This window comes from Melopsittacus undulatus, chromosome 3 (genome assembly GCF_012275295.1).
Source record: "Melopsittacus undulatus isolate bMelUnd1 chromosome 3, bMelUnd1.mat.Z, whole genome shotgun sequence".
NCBI lineage: Eukaryota > Metazoa > Chordata > Aves > Psittaciformes > Psittaculidae > Melopsittacus > Melopsittacus undulatus.
In genome coordinates this window covers 112,388,412-112,410,472 of record NC_047529.1, presented here as the reverse complement: position 1 = coordinate 112,410,472, position 22,061 = coordinate 112,388,412, and the positions used below count along the sequence as shown (strand labels likewise).

The 22,061-nt window shown below is 35.8% G+C and overlaps 1 protein-coding gene across 1 annotated transcript; it reads right to left on the bottom strand.

The window, feature by feature from the left end:
• Nucleotides 1-714: 714 nt before the first annotated feature.
• On the bottom strand, nucleotides 715-21,753 carry DYNC2LI1 (dynein cytoplasmic 2 light intermediate chain 1). Its single transcript, XM_005144570.4, has 13 exons — nucleotides 21,695-21,753; nucleotides 20,820-20,937; nucleotides 19,576-19,610; nucleotides 19,216-19,285; nucleotides 18,154-18,242; nucleotides 16,110-16,296; nucleotides 13,606-13,674; nucleotides 12,301-12,378; nucleotides 10,761-10,837; nucleotides 10,336-10,406; nucleotides 9,806-9,903; nucleotides 8,222-8,314; nucleotides 715-1,283 (listed from the first exon to the last, which is right to left on the bottom strand). The coding sequence occupies exons 1-13, from the start codon at nucleotides 21,706-21,708 to the stop codon at nucleotides 1,218-1,220; spliced, it is 1,065 nt and encodes a 354-aa protein (XP_005144627.3). The 5' UTR covers nucleotides 21,709-21,753; the 3' UTR covers nucleotides 715-1,217.
• Nucleotides 21,754-22,061: the final 308 nt, after the last annotated feature.

Below are 22,061 nucleotides of genomic sequence, written 5' to 3'. Positions count from 1 at the left end.
TAAATTTTGTAATGACTTTTCATGTTCAGTGAAGAAATTATTTATTACAGAGGGACAGCTACAGATTTCTTTGAGGAGGTAAATATATATATATTTAAATTCCATAATAATATACTCAGTCTAATTTGATATTTTTGAGATTATGCACTTCGTAAGTGTAAGAATTTTAAATCCTCAAGTTAATGCAAGTTCTCCACCTGAGGTAAAGATTTTTTTCTGATGTCTTTATGTATCATACACTGAGATGCAAATGTTATCAGAAAAACATCTGGTGAACAAGTATGTTAAAAATAAGAACTCTAAAAAGCTGAAAAAATACCACCTTAGTTTCTTTCCCATTTTCCTGCATATGTAGGGTTGTTCATCAGGGAATATTCTTACAATCTGGTCTGCCAAGTTCTGACTGTTCAGACATTTAGCCTGACAAGTCTTAGCTTGTAAAAGACGCCTCTGTCTTTAATCTAGATCTTGACTTGCATATTCTCAAGACATTCAGCCCATCTCATATTAGTGAGAGTGTCCATGGACAAAAAGCCATTTCCAGTTGAGGCTAGCATTTCACCAGCCTAGGCTGATAGTGAATCAATTATACTTGATTAGATTGACTCACTGGCATTTTTGCACAAAGTTATTGCAACATTGTAAACTACAAGAAGAAATCAAACTTAATGATACTGAAACAGAGATAAAGCAAACTTCTGAATTCAGGTTAAACACGGTTTTAATTCCACTTTATTCTGCCAGGTTTCATGGACCTATCCTATTCAAATACATCAAACAATGATGCAAATATATTCTTAAGCTTTGCATTTGCATTAGATATGCAATGAACTAGGGAAACCTCTTTTGCTGGGAAAATTTGCTTGTATTTAAATACATTGAGGGCAGAAGCATTCAACAATATACCAAATAACATGTTATAACTCATAAAATAGGTAAAACTGACTAATGCCAGTCTTCATATTTAAACCCATCTCCAAGCAATCTAGAATTCCTTTCTCCCCACTTTGTAGAACTCTGTGTTAGTAGGAAGATACACTTAAATTTGGACTGAGTGAATAAACATCTTTTTATTGAAAATAGTAACAGAAATGCTTAATAAATACTCTTTTTGCATTTTTAATATTGTATGTTTTCAACTGCATCAGGTTAATTTGCTAATGTAGTGTTAAAATTATAAAAGTAAATGTTAAACTGAAGACACCTATAGCAGTTCATCAATCAGAGTCAAAAATCATTTCTTTCCAGGATTTAGAGGCATTTCTTTTGTATTGTTCAAGTTCCTAAAAGAGAAACACACATACATATTAATCTAACTTTATTTCTAAAAGCTGTAAGATACATACATTTGCCATTTGAATGTTTAAAGCATGTACAAATATCATCGTAGAAAAAAGTACTATACATACTTCAACAAAGTTACACTAAAAGTGCTATAAATTCTGCTACATTTGCTGTCATATAGGGAGCTTGATCTTATTTATTTAGACCTAGAGACTTTCTAGGGAAGAAGAAATTATTTTCTTAGACATTCATTTTGAGAAACCAGGCTCCCTATGAACATACAGAAATGGAACACTACCCATGTTCTAATAACAGAAGCCAGAATTACCCAACAGAAACTACTGTTACACACACAGGAAGTCAGGGCCTTTCAAGAAGCAAAATGGGTTAGTAATTGCTAAAGATTACAGAAAATAAACTAGAATAAAGCCTATTTTGGGTTTTTTTAAACACAGGACAGAGATGAACTTCTGTAAGCTTACATGTCAACAGTAGTGATAACTGAAGAGAACTACCAGTGCACCTAAGAAAGCCATGCAGAACACAAGCTTGGCCAGAAAGCAGTAAGCAGAAATATAACTTGAAGGAATGCAATGGTTGTTTATGAAATCAGCATCCCATATCCATTATATCTATTCAACCTAGGCTGCTGGATATTGTGCAAATATTCGTCATTGCTTGAGGTTTTTCAGTAAGTGTATTACTCATGACAGAAAATCATGCCATGCTTTTACTTCTGTTCTATTTTTCAATCATTAACTAAAATATTCTTTCAGGTGCTACTGTTCAGTTAGCATCTGTGTGTAAAAATAAATGACAACCCAATGTGGTAATTAAAATCACACATTTTCTAGATAGTAAATAGATTATTAAAAGCAAGCAGAGGCACAAAGTGTGGAAATATAAATGAAGTTAATTAGGTATGTAAAGTAAGGCAGTCTACATTATGCTATACTTGACATCAACCAAATACTAGCAAGGTAGGAAAATTACCTCATTGCAGTCAAAAGTGTTACTGGGAATTTTGAAGCCTATAATAAAAGGTTCTAGCAACATTGCCAAACAACAGTTTCATCTTCTGAATTTTATGTAGTGGTGCATGCTGGAATTATTTCTGAAGATATTTTTCAGCAAAAATTAACTTAGTGCCACAATTGCTTTTTGTTCATTTAAGTATAAGAAGGATAAGTCCCTTAAGTTGCATTATTAAATACAACTCTAGTACTTCTGAACTTTTCTATCTCTAAGCCAGTCTTTACTCAGTATTTTAACTCCCTCACTCATTATTATAATGTAATTATGAGCTCAGAACATACTGAACAGCTGGAAACTTTCCAACAGTTAGGAATAGAAAGAAAGCAGTGATATTCTAAGGAGCATGTTACCTGGTTTGTGCTAAATAAATAATTCCAGTTCGAACCCCTTTCTCAAAGGCTAATGGAAGAAGTAAAATTAGACAATGAAATTCTGCATATAACAACAATGCCTTCTGGGGGTCAAATCTACAGGTGTTGCCTAAATAATTGGCCTTGCAGATTTATCATCTTACTAAACAGTTTCAAGAAAGAGGCAAATAATTTAGCAGAATTTATTTTGCCATGCTTTTAGCTAGACGGAAGGCAGTTCAATATAAAGGCAATTCAAAACAACACAGAAATGCAAAGTATCAAAACCAGAGCATATCTTAAAACTGTATAGCCATTCTACTACATACAGAAGTACAGAACAAAATTATAAATATTTATTTTGGAGGCATATCTAGGTAAGATTAACATTTAAAGAATGAGAAATTAAAGAAAAAGGTGATTAAATGGAGGAATATTTACAAAAAAAATCTTTAAGAAATTCAATGATTCAGGAGGAAAAATGCTGTCAGGAAAGTACCTTTCCTTAGTTTTCATGTAAAATACAGGGATGTACTTTACTTTCTCAGTCAGAAATATAATGGAAAAATCGTTCAAATCCAGCTTGAAGATCACACACATGCCCAACACCCTTCTGAATAAAGAGTACCTTCCGGCTCAGAGTCCTCTACTACAAACATTAAGTAGCACTCTAGAATACACTGTGACTATACAGTCAGTATAGTCAGATACAGAGACTAGGAGATCCTCTTTCAAAAGTGAAAGAAGATTCACCAAAAAATATATCTCAAAGTATGCCAAAATGTTGGGGTTTGGGTAACAAGTGTAGGGGGCACAGGTCAGATTTACAAGGAATGAACAATTGCAATTAAAACACTGTGTTTTGAGTGCTTTAAACATCATTAGTGCTAGAAACTTGTCCTACACGTCTCAGCTCTGGCATAAAGTGGATTTGAAATGATTTTTTTAACCTTAATGCTTCTGTACTTCTGTGTTTCTACAAATTCTTCATCTGTCAAATGGGGAAGATCACACTTAATCTCATAAAGGGACTGGGAAGAAAGACTTAACTGATGTTTGTGAGGCACTCGGATAAGATAACATTACCACGCATTCTCAGAGGAAAAAAAAATTAATACTTTTGTGTTCATTGAAGTGTCTGAATGGCAGGTTGAGAAAGAAGGTACACAAAGAATAAGTGATGAAAAGAAATACTGAACAATTGAATTGAGACATCAGCAAAATAGTATATGATCATGTAATTAAAGACAATACTAGTAATGTCTACAAACAAGGAGGAAAATTAAGATTGTAGGAAAAGCCTTAATTGTTGCATTTCCTCTGTTTTGAAGGACTGATAGGATTTTGACTTTCATGCAGTTTCTCACTGAAAGTGCCCTCAATTTGAAATGTAAAAATAGCTAAGTACCGAAACAAAGATTAAAAATCTTAAGCACCTAAGCTGCAGTAGGAAATGTAGTAACAGTGCTCTTTTTTTTCAGTAATAATGCTGTTTAAGTTGGCTTGAAAAAACCCCAAACTATCCTTTGTAGCCATTTGGATATGCTTTCATGTGAACAAGAAAGCCTATCCTTGGCAGCTGAGTAAACATCCTAAATAACTTTTTCTCCACAATATGAAGGCTAACACTTCTCCACTGGAGAAAATGGAAGAGGCTACTGCTCTGTTATCCATTTTAGGGTGCCTGTCACACTTCTCTGCCCAGTAACACTGGTCTGACTAAGGAGGCTCACCATGCAATATGCAGTATTTGTTGAATGAGGTTTAAATTGTCTCCCAAGTATGGTCATGACAGCATAGTATGCTCAAAAAATATGGCTCTTATTCTGCTGGCCAGCACAGTCCCCATGTCAAAAAGACAGCTGCAGATCTGACACCAAGGTGACTTCTAGTGGTGAATGACAGGTTTAATTAGGTCACTTCTATTTTAAGGGAAATATGACTATATTTCCTCGTAAGATGTTACAGAACCTCCCCTTCTGTTTATGACTTGTTAAAGTCTTAAGTTACAGCTCTCTTTGTCAAGATCTGCTTTCATTACTTCTTGCAACTGACGTCAAACACCACCAGGCACTTCATTATTTTTTATCTTGGTATGTTTTATGGCATTAGGCTTCAGCTAAAACTGGTACAAATCCTTAAAGTAATACCTTTGTGTAACAAGGACCAGCCAAGGTGAAGTGAATTTCAGCATTGCATGACACTGACTTAAGTACTTGACTGGGAGCTATCCAGTTCTTGGAGCTCAAGGTTAACTTTATCATCTGCTTCAACAAATGAAGCTGCAGTCAAATGGGCAGGTGAAAAAGGTCCAAACACCTATTCTGAGCATTAGCAGTACAAGGTGTAACAGGATAGCTAAGACCCGGGACAAAAAAAAAACAAATTTGAAAAGACATTTTAGAGCACTTGATTCTGTGGAAGAAAGGAAGGAAACAGAGCAAGCACCCCCATGTGCCAATCTCTCTGCCACAAACATTAGAAGGAACTAAGGAACAAGAGTTTATGCCCTCATAGGTTCTCACAGATGCAGGTGGTGTATGTACAGCTCTAATCTCACTCTTATTCAAGTTATGTGTATATTTAAAATGAAATTAAGGTGACCTTAAAGCATCATGAGCCAAAAAGCTGGCAGAGAAAGGAGAGCAACGGGTGACAAGTTCGCCATGTTGCTTATGCTTTATGTGAACTTTATGAAGAGTTAACAGCAAGGTACATGTTTAAAGCCCAAGGAACATGCAAAATGAATGTTTTTCTTTAATCTTGAAAGCCCTGCAGAAGAGCTCAAAATTCCAGTAATTCCTGAAACCGGCTAGTTAAAAAATACATTAAAAATGTAAACTCCAAGACCATCCCTGGTGCTGCATTCTCCAGAGACCAAAAAAGCAGCAAGGAATTACAACAGCATTATCTGATATAAACCTGCATGTTGTGTGTCTGTGGGATAAAAACAAGGAAAACTAGCAAAACTGAAAGAAAATACTCCTGTGGCAGAATGCTGATGAGCTGGACTCTCAACTTCTACAACCAAAAAGCATCTCAGATAAATGCCAGCTGACAGCTAGGACATGGGAGTGAGCCAGGTACTTTCTTGTTTCTGTACTTTCTTCTGTCTAAACTGTTTTCTAATCTTATACTCAAGAATTTAACCTTTTAGTCTGCTAGGCAGACAAAAAACCCTTCAACCAAGGTTACATGCTTGGAATTGATTTAATTAAGCTTTGTACTGGCACAGTTATCGATAAATCTGTTACAACATTATTGAACAGTCCTGATCAGGCCTGAGTCAGTCAGGTATGCTAGTTCTTCTGTCGGACTCACTGACAGGGCTATATCCTTTTTCTGTTGCCATATTTTTGTGTTTCCTCTTCCTTTAAAGCTTATCTTTGAGATAAACAAGCAAACTGGTGATCACCTAGAGTCCAAAGTGGCATACTGACTAATCAGGAGTAACTGAGAAAAATGATAACATGCACTTAAATGACTTTGAAATATACAGTCATCATTTTGCATTATGTCCCGTGATTTCATTAGCAAAATGTTGCATATTATACATCTTGATATACCGTTCCTCCTACACAGTAGATATCACGAGACTCTATAAAGAATATCTGACTTAGGATGCATTTAAAATGTTGCTTTAAAAATTGGATTTTTGTATTGCCACTTTTCATAGACACTTCAAGAATCACTGCAACTACAGAGTTCTTTTAGATGTCCATTGCTATCTTGGTGCATTTCAAATTGAATAAAATTCTTGGAGTATAAAACATTTTAATAACATGAAAATAATCGTGTAAAATTGAACTTTATAATAGAGAAGTTTAGGAAATAGCTTTAGATAACAAAAGTAATTTTCTCTTTAATGCTCAAGTTACTTGTAGCAGTCCAACTAAAAGAAGCTACACTGGTTTGCAATGTCCTTGAACAGATTAAGATTCTAAAAGCCTCTTTTATTTAAAAATGGAAAATTAATAATTTCCTGTATGATTTCATCAATGCAAATCAGTGTGTTCTTTTGCCAGACATAAGCATTATCTTAAAATAACAAACGCATTACACCATATAGCTATTTTGAGATATATAGATATACTGAGTAAGAGATTACATTATGAATTCCAAATGCAATGGGCTTTATAAATTTCTAGGATTTCTAAGACTGCACTTGATGTGAAAGAACTTCAGAACTGACACCTACATTAACAGGATGTTACAGGTAATGTGTGAATTCAAAGACTGCAGGTGACTCTTGAAATTGCTTTATTCCTTATATTATTAATGCATTTCTTTGGATCAGGTACCTATGTGTTTACTGCCTTATACAATCTAACGAAACTCTACAAAGACATGACAGCAGTTATAACCAATCCTTTGGCTTTCTTTTACAAGCATGCAAACAGATGAAGTTTGCTGTGTATTTAGGGGTTATTTGAGATTAACTGCAGTGCAATTCAATAAAACTGCCTTTCATCTGAAGGGTGGGGGTCTGCAAAAGCACATGAGATATAGACTAGTGCAATCCATCATCTTAAAGCACTGTTTGGAAAGCCTCCTTTAACCGCAGCAACTTGGTCCATGAAGAATTTAAATGGTGCACAAATAGCCCACGTATAAGCTGTGAGAAGAGAGTGGAATGCTTCTCAGTCATTCTAGCAAAAGAATTTCTGTGTTTGAAACAACTGAATCTATATGAAATAGAGTTTCCAGATTCAGCATGTGATACTTCTTCCAAACAAAGAAAAATACACAAATCTTGGGTTGATTTTAACAGACCCATACCTGTGATATCAATGAAGACTATATTCAGTATTTCTATTCATGTGATGTTATACACTGATATCTATAAGGCAACGTTCTAACCTTCCTCTAGTTTGCCACAGAATTTTTCTCTAAAATCAATTCATCACAAATATAGGGAAATGCTGAAACACTTCAAAATTAATGAGAAAAAAACAAAAGACCCTTTCCCTACTAAAGGTCTTTCCCAGAATTCAGTGGATAACCCAAATACCACTATGTGGAATGATTTTGTTCTCTCTGTTTAAGGTAAAACGTACACAGCCTGCAAACCCAAGGCAGAAATGTGATCATCTCAGTACCTTTCCAGTTTAAATAAAGGGTTTTGAAGGAGAAAGACAAAAATTAAAAAGGTATATAGCCCCCAACCCAAACCTTGATACCACTTCCTAGATTTTTTGCTACTCAACCTCAAATAAGAGTACAAGGTGCAGAAATGAAGAAATTACTGCTAGGAAAGCTTCATAGCTTTGTTTCAGTATTATTTTAGTAAAACAGTCCTGGAAGAGTTAGAGAGAAATTCTGGATTATTAATTTCTAGAGAAACTACATAGCCAAAATTCTGAGATCTAACAATGCTCTACCAGCTTAATGTCTACCAATGGAAAAAAGGCCCAACCAACTACTAAGCTGAAAATTAAAGTTATTCAAAGGCAAAAATGGGACTATGAGCATATTATATGTAAGTTAATCCAGCAATGCTGGTGGTTCTGGAATACCTGACTCTGAATAGCAACTGGGGAACAGCCACGCACCTGTTTTTTCTGAGCTCTCATAACATCGATTTCATGCTCGGCGTATTGTAAATCCTGTGCAGGGTCCCTTGTATCTTGTAAATCACTGGAACTCTAAAAGGAGAAATTACAAAACCCCAAATGATAAAATCTATTTTATGTTCTTTTAACAAGAGAATGACATGCTGTAGATCTAATTGAATTATTTGCTTTTAATACAAATGTATTAAAATCTTCCATATATGGAAAAAAATTGTGCTATAGGACACAGATTAGGTTAAAACAATCTTAGATTGATAATATGATGAGAAAGTAATAGTGCAGCTAGATGTGAAAGGAAAAAAGTAGCAAGAGGGCAATCATGAATCATGAATGATAGAATTATACTTTTATTAGATGAGGCAATGGAAAATGAAATGTATAATGCACAAAAAGAACAGCTTTAGAGTTTAAAGCATATTTTGGAACCAAACCAGAAATCTGGGAATCTACTTGGCACATCTTCTTTAAATCTTCTTTCATTAGACTGTTACCTTAGAACACTAATGGAGCTTCCAAGGTGAGAAATCTATTAATTTCTCCAGCTGTTTCAGAAGGAGTTCAGGAGTTACTGGGAGGTGTGTTTGTTTATTGTGTTTTTAAACACTAGGAGGAAATCAACCTGAAGAATAATAGTTCTGTACAGTTTCTGAAAAGTAAAGTTTAGTCTCTATCATGTTGAGCCATACTGTACTGAGAACAGCATCACAGTGATGATTTGTTCTGGTCATAAACCACCTGAAATAATTTGTAGGCTTTGATATGTAGCAGCCAAGTGAGTGGAAAAGGTGAATTCAGATTCCTTCTCACCAAGAATGGAGATCCATACACTGAAAACTAGAAAAAGCCCCATTTGCACACCATAATTTGAGGGACAGTTTTGGAACCCTGACTTCCTTGCCTGCCCAGATATGATGCATAGCAGGAAATGGACAGTGATAAATATCTGTGATAAAAAATGCCAGGAGAAAGCAGCAGCCTGAAAGGAAGTATTTGTGGATTTGCCTCTTGGGACAAAAACCTTCTGAAATGCTATTTAGCATTACATAGGTGCCAAGGGACTCAGATTTCCTTGCAGATTCAACCACTTTCCATAGCAAAATGACATGATTTGGCAAAGAACTCTAATACATTCAAAGCCTCATGCCCTAGAAGAACAAAGATGAGAAGCTTGCTGCAGCCAGGAAGAGCTCTCCTCTTGGAACATCACTGTCATTTGGTTTGGTTATTAGGGGATATGTCACTTTATCAAATTCCAAAACCACAGTACAGCTTGTCTCTCGATATAATGAAAGGCAATGCTATAACTCAGGAAGAAAACAGATTACTTCAGTACTTTCACTATTACTAAATGTAGGAAGGTGACTGAAGATGTAGAATAATTGAATGACTACTACATACAAATGTGTACCTTTAAAAGTGTATGAATTAAAAAGTTTGGAAGGAACACAACTGCTAAGTGAGACTGAAATGCCAGTCACTGGATTTGAAAGACAAAAATCAGTAGCTGGTATTACTACTGTTGTATGAGGAAGGAGGCTGTGCTGCAGACATGTAAGTACCTACCTTGGGAGGAAATGCTTTCTCAAAAACTTTTTTCCACAGTTCCAAAGGTGTGTTTGCACACAGCTTTGCAATATCACTGTCAGAGGCAGGTGGTGGTCCTAAGGATTACAACACAGCACAAAGTATGTAAGTATGTTGTCATAACAACAGAAATTGTCAAACAATTTTGGATAATGACCATCTAACAATGTTTTATATGCTACAGTGACAAGCTCCAACAAGTTTGAAAAAAACATTCATCTGCTACCATGAAAAGGGCTGAGTGGTATTGTATACTGTATTTTCTTTCAGATCTAAGCTTGTTGGTACTTTACTATTTGAAGTAGTCCTAATAGTTTATTTAACTACCTAACAAAGTAATTCCCTGTACTATACATATTGAATGATAATCTCAAACTTTCTAAGCAATTTCCCTTCAATAACCTGTTAAAAACTGATGCTGAACTGAATTTAACTTTATTATTTTAACTTTTCTTCTTGTTTTAAAAAACAATTACGCAACAAATACAATGAACAGGAAATGTCCTAACCTATATGGCTCAGCGAATCCATGCCTGATGGTATAAACAGAGGTTTGCTGTGATCCACTGATACAGATTTGCTAAACAGAAAAAAGCAAATGTAGTAAGTGAGCATTTAGCATTCAACAACAAAAAATACATTATTTTAGCCAAGACCAGACTCTTCCTGGGCTTTTCATACAAATACATGTAAATAAAAATCTACTAAATTCTAGTGGTGAACATGTTTCTAATCCATGTTTTGGGATCAAAACCAAGGAGTTATCACTGTCCTATGCAGAGACAGGCAGTTGAGCCAGGAGTCAAACTCCATGAATAAGAAGAGAGATCATATTTAAGAAAAACAAAAAAAAAGTCTGGTGATTAAAATATTTTTATTCAGTACTTTTAGACTCTCGGCAAGACATTTAATAGTTGGACAATAATTATGTTACCTTTTATCATAGCCAAATGCCAAGTGATTAATAAGAGCATGGGCTTTCAGCAGGAGTGCCTCAGATTTACTGGTAAACTAAATGAATCAGAAAACAAAACATACATTATGATCTTCCATTATAGAAATATTATATTATGTCGTTTATGTAAAGGATTTCAGATAGAGCCTGACTAAATCCTGACATCAATAAATTTGGTATACGTTCAGTGAATTTACTAGAATAAGTATCTCATCTTCCCTTCCCAAAACGTGAATGTATTTGTCACTGGATATAGAGATCAAGAAAGATTAAATTAAAAATAACATAAATAAAGATTAAAGAACAAATTTTAAAATATTCAAAATTTCTGAAGCATGTAAATTAAGAGACAAAACTTTTGCCCAAGATGAATCAGTTATTAACATTTATCCAGAATACCATAAATACAAATACTATGAATAACTATAAAATTGTTCAGACAACATTAAAGCAACTTGATAGTGGCAGAACTGGCACAGATTTGTCTGAAAGCAGCTCCCAGAATATCTTCTCAAACATCATGCTTACTCCTGTCCAAGGGCTTTTGTATCCTAACAGATTCATGTCTTTGAGAAAGGAGTCAGATCCCTGCTGGGGGAAATTAAGTTTTTCCCACTCATTTCAATGGCCATCAGGATTTAGCAGCCAGAGTTTCAGGCTCCTGGGTTTTTATTTTTAATTACAGTAATGCTTAGATACTTCAAATAAAAAATCATCGATAAGTTGCATTAAAGGACATGCTGTGATCATAAGAATTTAAAGCCAATATAAGTTCTCACTAATCAAAATAAGCCACGATTAAATATTATTTATTACATAAATGATGGTTGATACAATTAGAACCATCTTCTGATGTAAAGAGAGCCCAAGAGGCAGCTTTTTTGCATGAACCTCAGCATGCATGTTTCTGCTCTTACTCAGAAGATGATCTGCTAAACTCAAAATCAGCTTATATACCCACATAAATGCTTCATTGTCTTCATGGTTGGCAGATCCTACTCATTACTGTAAAAAAAATCCCTGTCTTTATTCTTCAACACTGTGAGTGTGATAATCTGGTATACTGAAACTGCTGTGAAAATGAGCCCTTGGGTATAAGTTCTTAACTCTACCAAAGCCACATCATGAGACATAAATTCATGCTTTTACCAAAAAGGCCAGTTCTCCGATTCTATTGAGGGCGATCACTTTTGCCTGTCCTCCTTTCTTGTATTGAAAAAATAAATTACAGACATGCAGTAAATTGACAGAGGAACTGAGCTGGCTAACATATTACTATTTGTATTTAGTTTTTGCTGATATTAATAATTATCTGATCTGTTGTTCACAAGGTATATTCGTCCATCCATCCCCTGCCAATACTTGTAACCCATTCTGTCAGATTCACTCATGAATAAAGGTACTGTAAGACAAATCCATTTTCTCTAGGAATTTCACATACCTATTTTTTAAAACATTGTTTTGTAACACAAATACTGCTTAACTTCTCTATCCTTAGTTAGAAAGTTAATATACACACCACTAATGATGCTCCATAGTAATGTGAAACAAATCGAAGTGTCTTGCTTATTATTTTCCTCACTTCAGAATCAAACTCCTGAAAAAGTTGATAGTGGAACACACATGAAAGAAACAAACCCCAAAATATTACAGTTAGAACTTTTAACTTTTTTTTTTATAAACTGCAATGCACTTAGGCTACAATATATGAGGCTTTCAGCTGTCAGCATAATTATATCTTAAGACAGAATCGGTAACAGCCTACTCTGAAAAGAAATGTCACAATTTCTCTTTGTTTCTTTTTTACAGAGGGAGCCTAATTCAGGCAATATGTTAGTCCAGAAAAGTTTCTTAATTGCGGAATGTGTACTGAATTTTCAATTAACTTGTTTAATTTTGTTTTCAATTTTTAGAAGTAGAAATACTGCCTATAAGTTCTCTTTTTGTTAACTTTCAGTACACCTTTAGCTAAAGGTTCTCTAAGTTCCAATACCTGCAAGATTTGAAAGGTAAATAAAAATATCTTTTAATCACTGTTTCTTTAATATACAATCATATACATAGCTCTCCCTGGATCAAGTGGGCAAAAATATGGTCCCAGTGAAGCCTGTAGGAGTCAGTCCATAGACCCCAGAAGAACAGTGCTGTTACTCTGTGGTGGTTACCTGAGAGTCATTGATTTTTAAAGAGGTCATGGCTCAGCATAAACACTCAGTATGAAAGAAGTACCTTATTAATAAAGAATTAGGTAACTCAGCTAAGTATCAATGCAGTATATAGTCATCAGAGAAGCTCAGGCTGCCAGCATGGCAGCTAAAAATCAAACATACTGTTCTAGTTTCTCATGATCAAGTGCTGCTTTAAAACTGTCTCTAGAAACTTAGAAGTACTTAAAGTTCAAGACTGAAATGACAGTTTACTGCTTGTTCTGACACAACTACCAAAAAGTCTGACTAGCTGTCAGGAGAGATGCCTCTCTTTCATTGACATAAACCTAAAGCTGCTGTCAGAAGGGACACATGGAGCTGGACTTCCCTCATCATAAAAGAAAGTCACCAACACGTTGTTGCCTTGCTTCCCTCTTTAGCCTGCAGCAACTTATATGTCAACATTTTCCAAGTACATCTCAAAAATTGTCAGATTGGGAATGTTTTGTAAAGGAAAACATAATGCTGCTGGATGGAAAGATTTTTTTGGTGGAAGAAGGCTGACTTGGCCATACTTTTGTTCAAATAATTACTATTATCAAGATTTCAGTATATAGAATCTTTACCAGGAATCTTTTCATTATTATAAAAAAAATTAAAAAATAAGTATTACTTACATGAAAAATATCATATTTGCTTCCAATTATCACCAAGGGTATTGGAAAAGGGTCAACTAATTCATAATCCTATTAAACAAATATGCAACAGTTCAACAATGTAAACAAACTGTAGGAGATTGCAACTGTTAAAACAACTGAAAGGGATTAAAATTAACCCACAGGACACAAACTGCATTTTTTTTCAAAACCCTAAGTTAGATGAAGCAACTTTAATGCAATATCCATACCATATTCTACAAGATTCTCATTTTCTTTGTAAATGGTCAGGAAATGCTCCCTCTGAGCAGTTAGAACACTTACTGGCATGAAAAGGCTCTTACACTATACATTCCAGCTCCAACATCAGGTGAGAAGAGAGGAAAAAACCTCATATTTTCAGAACAGGTGCCACACTGGATTAGTAGAACCAGCTCTTTTACATATTGCTCCTCCTTGCATCATACACAAGGTAATAGAGACAAAGGCTCAAGAAAATTAAGCTGAATGCTTTGCTTGTGTCACACATTTGTCCTCCCCACATCACATTTTCCAAATGCTTAAAAAATATTTAATGTGAATTTCAAATGTTTGATAACAAGCAGAAAAAAAGAAATGTCACTTAACAACCATGAAAATGCCAATGGATGCAAAGAGCTGTAGGGGTGTAGATTTAACTGTTAAACAGCTAACTTCTGACAAAAGTTTTAATAGATTACAATAAATCTCAAGTTATCTGGAAGGTTTTCCTGTAGCCCATATGAAATGAGACAATCCTCTCATGTTCACGCAATTATTTAAGTCAAACTGTTTTGGTTGCAGCAGATTGGAAAAGAGATGTATGGTAGCAGAGGCTGACTTAACTCTTCCCTTGTAAAGCCAGTTATTTCGTATACAGGTTAAATGACAGTTAGTGTGTTAGCAAGAAGCTGCACATACTGAAAGTCCTCTCCTTTGAGAGCAAAAATAATGGTTTCACTCGTATAATATTGAGGCAAAAGCTTTGAGCAAGATTATCATACCTTAGTTATAAGGAATATAGACCTGAAAAAATAGTTTAACTAAGAAAAAAAATAATTCTGGATAACATCAGAAACATTAAAACTGGCGTACTAGACCCTATTCATCTTTTGACTATGGAATTCATTTTGGCTATAGACTACTTCAGGTGCATCCACCCATTTTAAACAAGGTCTGCGTCTGATATCCTATATTCTTTATCATCATAGTTAATAATTCTTTATCCAGGGAAATGAAATATATCTAATCCTTAAAAAAACCCTGTAAGAACCTCATCAATTCCTGTTTATCATAAAAATATATTTAGCTATCAAAAGGCAAATAAACTGTCTTTGACAATAAAAGTATTTTCTCCCACAAAACAGACATAATTTTTTCTTGAACAATGATGAATGTAAAAAGACAACCAAGGAGTAACATAACATTTGTTTGCATTCCTTCTGGTTTTGATAATGAAGGCCAAATAGCAATTCTAGTTAAGAAGGTATAATTTGTATTCCCTATGGGGCAAGTAGAGTAAGACTTCTCTTCTTGACAATTAATGGTCTTATTCATTTTTACTTACTGAAAAAAGCTTGCAGTTTTCTGATGTGTACACCCCTACATGTAAACTTAACACCGTGGTCATGATTTATTGCCAAGTGTGCTCGCAGTCATTCTCTTTTTTTTAATTACTCCAATAAAAGTAAAAGATAAAATAATAATCCAGAAGATCTCAAACCCTACATTCTAAACCTACTGAGTGTTGCATATGTTGCTTTCTCATAAATTCTAAGTAAAATTTTGGCCTATATAAGCATTTGCTGTATTGCAGCATTTTATAGAAGTTACAGTAACTAGATTTATGTGCCAAGTCTTTGAATTGTTGAATACTTATTTATGGATTATACGCACACAACATTTGCAGAGGTTTAATGCACAATGACTTTTCATTTTTATTGCGCATAATCTAGTTTAGCTTTTCCAGAGATTTAGTTAGCAATTATGTTTAAAGGACTGATGTTAACATTTCTGAAACTTTATAATTTAATTAGTTGTCAGATTATCAAAAGGCATTGAGTTTGTGATAGACATTTAAATAAATGCAAAGTATATAGTCATGTTGATGGCTGTTATAACTATATTCTTCGCTTAAATTTGTACCTTCAGCTAGTCTCTTGCTAGATGACTTTTGTACATTCTAGTTTTCATCTTCATTTTAAAAAGATGAGGGGGGAGAGAAGCGAACTGCTACTCTAAAACTATTTCTTTTGATTGGTGTAACATGCCATAACAATCACATTAGATATCTAACAAAAAGATATAAGAAACCTTCTTTCCTTGTTTCTGCTCTTATTGAATTTTTATTAAATTGCTATAATTTTCTGGTGAACAGGTTCATCTACATCAAATGGATTTTCAGTCATGCATAAAAATCTAAAAGAGTTGTTTATGATTTTCAAAAGCATTATCTTTAACTGTATAAAGGCCTGTGACATCAGGAGAAAATATTAGAAGCAACTTACTGGATGATCCCTCTGCAGATTGTTCCGCATCCTCTGTTTAATTTCAGTAGCTACTTCAGGATTTGTCTTTTCTAGTTTGGCTAAAATTTTGTTCACATGGTTCCTGGTGACCTGCAGAAGTTTCTCCATAGTAGTCCAGAGTTCATTAGGTTTGGAGAGATCCAATACAAGAACTACAGCAAATGTCCTAATGAAAAAGCATGATTTGGTCAAATCTTTAGTGCATGAGACAGTCAACATTTTCATACACAATCACACCTGTAGAACAAATGCTGAAAGCAACAAATGTGAAAATATAGATGCTAAGATAGAATTAAATGTGATGACATAGCAAAGTAGCTTTTAAGGATATTCTGAGTTCTGAAGAAACTTTGTCTCTTGTTCAGAGCTCTTACTTTGGCAACTTTCCATTGGAGTTTTTTGGGGACTGTATATATTAAACTTTCTGCCTGGAGACAGTGTTTCAAAGCAGTAAAATATACAAATATCGTGAGCCCATTTAGCTCCTTCTTCCTGTATGACTGGGACCCGCTATTATCACATGTCCCTGTCATCTCATAACTCTACAATCCCAGATGAAACAATGTTAGCAAATGGTTATGATCTTTCCTAACCATTAATGTATTAGGAAGTTAAATACTTTCATTATTAATTTGTAATATGAAAAGGAAAAATCTGGTTAAGGCCGTATTCTGTGCCATGGACCATGCCAATTAGCTGGAACATCAAATGGGTGTATGAGAAAGTCTTCTAAAAGATAAATGGAAGAATTCAGAGTACTCAAGATGTACTTAGTCATTACCAGGCTTTTATAGTGACATTTTATGTTTAATCATTTATGGTGACAAATGTTTTACATATAAATTCCTTTCCTTCCAAAACCATGCCTCCCAAAACTGCATTAAAGTGCAACTGTAAAGAAGACTGCAAAAGCAATCATTCGAATGTATGCAATCTTTCTTTCACATTCCGTCTTGATCTGAAAAGAGGGATTCCAGACCAGAGTAGTATTAGAAAGACTATGGAGCAAAGTGAATGTCCACTTCCACTATAAAATGCTGTGAGGAAAAAAATCCTGTGAACAGTCTCCTGGTGAAACTAGATATAGTTTACTGAACTTGCTCAACTACAGACAGATGAGAAAACCACTGAAAAGCACTTACACTTCAGTTGAAATGGTAGAATTTATGCATGTTAAAATATTGCCTTATAAATGGAAGTGATCTTACAGAACAATGTTGCTACCCCATCAAAGAATCTTAACATTATCCACATGAGAAGATTCCTTATCAGTAAAAAGGGAAGAAAAGACTGATGGAGGTGAAGTCCTGTTAAGTTCATTTAGACAATAACTGAAAAATTGTAGTTGATTTTTTCCCCCAAGCTCCTCTAGGAACAAAAACCTTCGTATCCCAGAAGTGTTTTTTATTCCTTCTTAGTCTCTCACTAAATAATGGCATAATCTCAATAGCCAAAACAGTAGGAAATGTACATGGTAAGATTTGTATCCCTCTTTTTTTATTTTTCACATAAGTTAAAGCTCACTCATCTTCTCATCAGATGTTCACACCACTTCCAAGAAAATACACTGGTTTGGTCACAATTTCTTGCCTTATTTTGCACTTTAAAATACTGCCCCTCACAGATGTACCATCTATGTTTGCATAGAGAAGTAGGAAGCAAGATTTTATTTTTCGCATGCCCCAGGCATACAAAAAATTGCTTTTTCTGCTCTTCACTGAACATAAAGATACAAAGTCTTATCTTTGTCTGTTTTTCTTGTTCTAGCTACTTAAAGCCAACCTATTTCATTCATGTTATTGCTTCGTCTAGTTGGAGATTCTGAAGAACTTGGCTTATTAGGCGAGAACTATGAAAAAGAAGGTCAGTAGAGTACCTGTGGTTACTACCATGTTTTTTAGAAAAAATATAGATGTTCTATCTTACATTTTGAAAGAGTTTTTCACAATAAAAGGTCCGGAGATTTACTTATGTTTGAAGGAAAGCTGGAATTAACTTTGGAATGCTAATTCCAATCACTTACCTTATGCTGTTACTAGTGATTGGTACTCGAATGAGTTCCATTAACGAGGTTCCACCACCTAGCTCCCAAAAATGAGCTACATCTTTAGGCTGTAAAAGAGTTTCTTTATGTTAGAAATGTGTGCTTCCACACAACACCAAGAGAAGATCGTCACCTGATAAACTGGCTTTTCATGCAAGTGACTCAGAACAAGAACATATATTATTTCACTAATATTTTCTGAAAAACAAAACCAAATAGAAAACTCCATGTTAAAGAAATCCCATGCAACACTTACGAAAGACTCCTGGTATAACCTACGACTGTCTTGATAAATGACTGTGGTAAAGTAAAAAAGTCAGGAAGCAACATGATGAATGATAAACATAGAAAAATTATGTTCTCTTTTTGTTTATTGCAGCTCAAGATAAATGCTTGTTGAGAGGCTTGCAATTGGAAAAGTAATGAATCTCTACCATTGCATTTATTTTCTAGGAAAAGTTTTACATGGTTTTTATCTTTCAGAGTCAGATTTTCCACTCCCTACTTCAGTAACAGAAACAGCAATTACTTGCAACAATAGTTATTGCTGCTGGACAGTGCTGTGCTGTGATGAAAATGGGTTCAATATTTCTGTTAATATAATCTGCAGTTCAAAAATTAGCGATACAGACACATAGCCCCAAAATTTCATTATGATTTTACATCCTCTAAGATAGCTGCTATTCTCACAAAACCAGTTGTATTGGTTTGTACTCAGTTTGCATTTCAAAGACAAAATTAAAAGTGTGCATACTATGTTACAATGGGAAAATAAAAGCATTCAAACACAACGAACAAGGTAGCTTTTATAGATTAATCGGATTGTTTTGGTCTATACTTTTGTCTCTGCTCTACAGTATTTTAGTGAGAGGGATAAATATATCACAGATTGAAACAGAAAATTAAGCTAACTAATTTAGACAAATGTTTCACAAACAACAAACTAAGATTCTTATACATAAAGCCAAAACATATATATGATTTCTATGTGCGTGTAAATATATACAAAGATATGGTAAACTGTGATTTCTAGATACTCACTGTATCGGGTCTCCTTGCCCTTCTTCCAAAAGTATATTCCAAGGCTAAAGTCGGCTTTGGAATCTCCTCCCTATGTAAGGAAAAATAAGTTAATTTTCTCAAGATCCTCTAAATAAAGAAAGTTAATCCTGCAGTTACTAAATTATATTTCTCAGTCAGTTCAGAATTTGGTTTACAACCAGCAGTATAGAGAAGGCACTTTAAGACAACAGGTCTCATTTGCTGAAGACAGGAGGAGTAGCAGTACCAAGCTGAATAGATGTCCAAACACCGGAGGAGGAGGACTGAAAGGGTCAGACGACAGGTAGTAACTACTTCTAAAATTACTTTTAAAACTACTTAAAAAAATTTAACACATACCTCTTGAGGCACCTCAGTATAATAGTAGTCTTTCCCTGGAAATTAAAAACAAAGAAGACCCCTCTTGTACTCTCATTAAAGCATAAAAGTTGTATTGCTGAATGAAACTCATTTAATGTTCCAATAATAAAGTACTGGAAAAGTGTAAATTCCTGTTTGTAGCCTTAGAGTGGAAACTGCACTGCCAGCCTTGTCAGAATCAAGTTACACTACCATTATTGTAATTATAAACTAATTGAGATGACCAATACAGTAATAGGAAGAGTGTGCTTAAAACTGGACTTTAGTGATGAACCTGGCCAACTCTCTTAAATTGTTTAATAGTTTTTAATAATACATTTATGTAATGTGTGGTTTCCACTGGAATTATTACCAATGAGATGGATGTTTAAAATACAAATATACATACAGAAAAATGTGTCTTTACACTGTTGAAACTCAGACACTGAGTACCATCTGACACTGAAGGGGCTAGCACTTCTATGGTTAACTTATGTGCCCTTTCTTGTGTCAAAAATCAGTGAATTTCATGTAAATCTGAAAAGTCCTTGTATTTTCACTGAAAATGGTATTTTAAAAATTGCTGATAAGGAGGTTGCACATACATGCACATACATGACAAAATGTGACTCATTTGGTCAAAAAGGCAAATATTTCCTTATTTACTTTACAAATAAATGCTAACAAAAGAAAATATGAAATTATTAATGATCAAACATTAATGGGACAATGAGTTAAAATAGCCTTAGGCATGTGGAATCATGAGTTTGCAATCACTGATAAGGCATGTTCAACTAGGTCTGACATAATACAGGCACAATTCATAGCTGGATTTCAAGGTCTCTACGTACATCAAAACTGGTAACAATGCACTTAAATTGGATTGTTACCAGTTAAACCTCTACAATGGGAAATTTGACATGTCAAAACAAGTAAAGAGAGTAACAGTATTTCCAGCAGGTACTTTTTAAACAAAATTAATGAAGTCAAAGCTCAAAGATAAGCATATTATTGATACCAGTGGTTGAAGTTTTGACTCTCCAAACCATAAACTTGAATTTATGAATTGTAATAATATCTAACTGGTCCACACTTTGTGGAATGGTCACTCTCCACAGAATGAGAATATGATGTCTTTTGTCTTTCCAGGAATTAAGTGAACCTTAATATCTGAAAATACCGAATATATTCCCTGATACAAACTATGTCCAGAAAGCACAGAACTGACCAGTATTTAGCATTACCCCATTTTTGTTTCCCATAAATAATACTGATCTTTCCCAAACTTCTGCACGCTTGCCATCGTTGTCAGCCTTTTCTCTCTTCTCCACTTCAGCTATAGCAAGATCCCACAAGGTATCACTAGTGGAAACAAAACAAGTGTCATCCAAAGAAAACAGCGTACCCCAGACCGTAATTCCAGAAAATATCTGAATGCATAAATGAAGGTATTGCGGTTTATTATTACTATTGTTTATTATTTCAAATGACATGGCCTCTGCCTGCAGAAGTACTTTATCTAACAAAACCAGGTTAAGGGCAAGTCCTCAGGTTACCCCAGCAGCCACTTGTGGCACACGCTGAGTACCAGTTGTGTGGTGAGAGACTTTTGAGCACGTTCAAGACACTTTTAAAAGGTTTTCTGCCGATTAAGGCTTTCCACAGCGCCCTGCGGGCCAAGCTGGAGGTCTCTGCAGTAGGGGCTCCCGCATGCTGGCAACGGGAGGAGCCGGGCACGGGTCAATGGACTCAGGAGAGCTCAGGTGCCCTCGGTTTCCCAGGGCTCAGGACAGCGAGGGCTGCTCCTTCTCCGGTTCCCCTAAGGCCACGTGGGGGGCGGTGGAGCTGGATCTCTATGGCAGGAACCTCTTTTCTATGGGGTCCCTGCCAGGAGCCACGGGTTTCGTGCATCAAGGGACAGGCATGAGCCCGTCCCGTTCCCGTTCCCGTTCCCGTCCCCGCTGGCTTTCGGGGGCAGAAGCCGAAACCCGAATCAGCCTGCCCGCATGCCTGCCCCTCTCTCCCTCTCCTACAGTCTGCCCTCCCCTCCGCCGGCTACTTCCCCCCCTGGCAGCAAGGGCGAACCCCGTCACCGACCCCGGGCAGGACTCCCCATTACCTAGCCTTGGCCATCGCTCCTCCAGGCCCGGGCCCGGCTCCCCATTGCCATAGGAACCGTGCAGGGCACGCTGGGAAGTGTAGTTCCGCGGACAGGGGGACGGAGGCAGCACCTCAGAGGGGCCGGGCCGCGGCCTCGCCCCGCCTCCCCTGCCGCTTTCTGCCCGGCGCTGGCGGCGGCTGCCCAGGCGGTGGCGGTGGATGATGGATGATGGATGGTGGGTTCTGGGCTCAGCCGGCAGCAGTGTGATGGGCGGCAGCTTCTCTGTCAGCTTCTCTGGTGCTTTTCGGGTGCTGAAGCATACGGCCCGGCTTGCTACCTGAGTGAGCGGAGCGGGTGGTGCGAGTCCCTGGGTCCTTGGGGTAAC